The sequence below is a fragment of the Capsicum annuum genome, chromosome 12 (assembly GCF_002878395.1).
Source record: "Capsicum annuum cultivar UCD-10X-F1 chromosome 12, UCD10Xv1.1, whole genome shotgun sequence".
NCBI lineage: Eukaryota > Viridiplantae > Streptophyta > Magnoliopsida > Solanales > Solanaceae > Capsicum > Capsicum annuum.
In genome coordinates this window covers 232,621,979-232,624,556 of record NC_061122.1, presented here as the reverse complement: position 1 = coordinate 232,624,556, position 2,578 = coordinate 232,621,979, and the positions used below count along the sequence as shown (strand labels likewise).

The window sequence follows — 2,578 nt, the reverse complement described above, 5'->3', positions numbered from 1 at the left end:
GCCAAGCGAATTGCTGTAAGTTATAACAATGCAAAGGAATTGCATAATCCACTGGTCGATGTCGGTCCCTTAATAGTTGCACAAGCCATGTAGTCTCCTGTGCTGTCATGGTTGTGGCCTGATATTCTGCCTCTGTTGTTGATAAAGACACAGTAGGCTGCCTCTTACTGCACCAAGAAATAGCTTCGGACCCCAATTTAAAGACGTACCCAGTCGTAGAACGTCGAGTGTCATAGTCACCGGCATAGTCGGCATCGCAGCACCCCTGTAATTTGCATTCTCCGCCTTTCTTATAATGAATATCATATCCAAGAGTCCTTTACACGTACCTCAGAAGTCACTGAGCCGCTTCTAAATGATGCTTCTTTGGCTCTTGCATGTCGGCTCAACACGCCAACTGCAAATGATATGTCAGGCCTAGAAACCGAAATTATTTGTCACATTTTTTAAGGGGAGCCTTGGGGTAACTGGTAATGTTGTTGTCACCTGACCAGGAGGTCATGAGTTCAAGCCTTGAAAACAGCCTCTGGCAGAAATGCAAGGTAAGGCTGCGTACAATACACCCTTTTGGTGGTGCCCTTTTCCGGACCCTGCACATAGCTGGATCTTTAGTTCACCGACCAGCTGCCGATACATAGTTGCTTCCAGCAAATTTTTTCCATCTTCAGAACAGATTTTCACAGTTGATTCCATTGGCTGCGGCGGTGTCTTACAATTGATCATTCAAAATTGTATGAACAGACCTCTGAATAGGCAGTTTTGCCCATGTCTTGCTGTAAATTCCATTTACTTTCATTATTAAAACTTTATCTAGCTATCTTATCCTCAGCCCCATACTCAATAATTCCTTTTATTGAAAAAAAATAAAAATCAAACAGATCATAAATAGTTAAATCCTTTTCTTATATCATGTCCATATAGATTTGTCTGCTAAAATTTTATAAATCTCTGCATTATCACATTACACTAGCTCCATACATACCAAATTAGTAAGATGGAGCCGTGGAAAGACCTGACCGGGAAGGTAGTGATGGTGACAGGGGCATCCTCGGGAATCGGGTTAGAGTTCTGTCTCGACTTAGCGAAAGCCGGTTGCAGGATCATTGCTGCAGCCCGTCGTATCAATAGGCTGAAAACTTTATGCAGCCAGATTAATAATTCGGAGGGGCCAGCCTGGCGTGCAGTTGCCGTCCAGCTTGACATCACTGCTGATGGTGCAACTATTGAGGCTGCTGTGCAAGTAGCTTGGGACGCCTTCGGACGTATCGATGCCTTGGTTAACAATGCTGGGCTTAGAGGTAAATATTTGACTATCATGCTTTTTTTTTTTGTTTTTGAATCCCCTTATATGAAATCCTGGTTACGCCACTAGTTCTGGTGTAGGAAATTTTATTGAGTATGTAGTTTATTAATGTGACTACTTTGTCTAGGTAGTGTGAACTCTTCACTAAAATTGACAGAGGAGGAATGGGAACATACCTTTAAGACGAATCTCAGAGGGGGGTGGTTGGTGTCGAAATATGTATGTAGACGTATGCGCGATGCTAAACAAGGCGGAGGCTCTATTATTAATATCTCTTCGATTCTTGGTCTTAATCGAGGACTATTACCGGGGAGTGTTGCTTACTCTTCTTCAAAGATGGCTCTTGACATGGTCACTAAGGTAGCTAGCTGAGCAGGCTCTTCGTTTTCCGTTTTTGCCTTCTATGTTACGATTAGTTGAAAATCCTAATAATTGATTCGCAGATTATGGCGCTTGAATTGGGAGCACACAATATCAGAGTGAACTCAATATCACCGGGAATTTTCAAATCCGAGATAACAGAGAGCCTTGTTCAACAGAAATGGTTCCATAACGTTGTTTTGAGAATCGTTCCTCTGAGAAATCTTGGAACGACAGATCCGGCTTTAACATCACTCGTCAGATACTTAATCCATGATTCCACGGAATATGTATCTGGCAATGTTTTCATTGTCGATGCTGGAACAACCTTAGCAAGTGTTCCAATTTTCTCATCGCTCTAAAATTAGCTCATGAAGACATTGAATCTGATCGATTTGTTTATGGAGATATATACAATGTGATCAAGAAATGGATTTGTGAGTTGAAGAAAATAAAAACGTTTTGGTTTTGTCTCATTATTAGCCATATTATTGGAGCAAAATGTATCATAACTAATGGAGTTTGAACAAATCCATAGTGGCCGAGTTACGTGATACCTATGCCGGTGGGAGGTAGCGAGTACAGAATGAAATTAGTTGAGGTCCAAGTACGCTAGCTCGAACACCACGTCATTAAAAAAAAAAAAAAGACAAAAAAAGAAGTTATAAGTTTTTTTTATAGGGAAAAGGCTTAAATATGTCATTGAACTATCAGAAATGATTCATTTATGTTATCCGTTAAGAGTTGGGCTCATTCATGTCATTGCCGTTATAAAACATCCATGTCATTACTTTTTAAAGGTGGTTTTCTAAAAAACTGTTTTGCCACGTGGTCTCTTATTAGAGGTCCACGTCATTTTTCTTAAATTTTTTTTTTTTTTAAGTTTTGATCCATTAAGAAGAATTCACCCACATC

The 2,578-nt window shown here is 40.3% G+C and overlaps 1 protein-coding gene across 1 annotated transcript; it reads left to right on the top strand.

Annotated features, from left to right (window-relative positions):
- The first annotated feature begins 988 nt into the window (after positions 1-988).
- LOC107849773 (3-oxoacyl-[acyl-carrier-protein] reductase FabG-like) lies at positions 989-2,269 on the top strand. Its single transcript, XM_016694334.2, has 3 exons — positions 989-1,298; positions 1,431-1,663; positions 1,747-2,269. The coding sequence occupies exons 1-3, from the start codon at positions 995-997 to the stop codon at positions 2,023-2,025; spliced, it is 816 nt and encodes a 271-aa protein (XP_016549820.1). The 5' UTR covers positions 989-994; the 3' UTR covers positions 2,026-2,269.
- Positions 2,270-2,578: the final 309 nt, after the last annotated feature.

What these genes read in the sequence shown, in the direction of transcription:
- LOC107849773 (XM_016694334.2), top strand. Translation starts at nt 995, where the DNA reads ATGGAGCCGTGGAAAGACCTGACCGGGAAGGTAGTGATGGTGACAGGG. An exon ending in TAACAATGCTGGGCTTAGAG is followed by an intron (nt 1,299 to 1,430) that starts GTAAATATTTGA and finishes TACTTTGTCTAG; the next exon opens with GTAGTGTGAACTCTTCACTA. An exon ending in CTCTTGACATGGTCACTAAG is followed by an intron (nt 1,664 to 1,746) that starts GTAGCTAGCTGA and finishes ATTGATTCGCAG; the next exon opens with ATTATGGCGCTTGAATTGGG.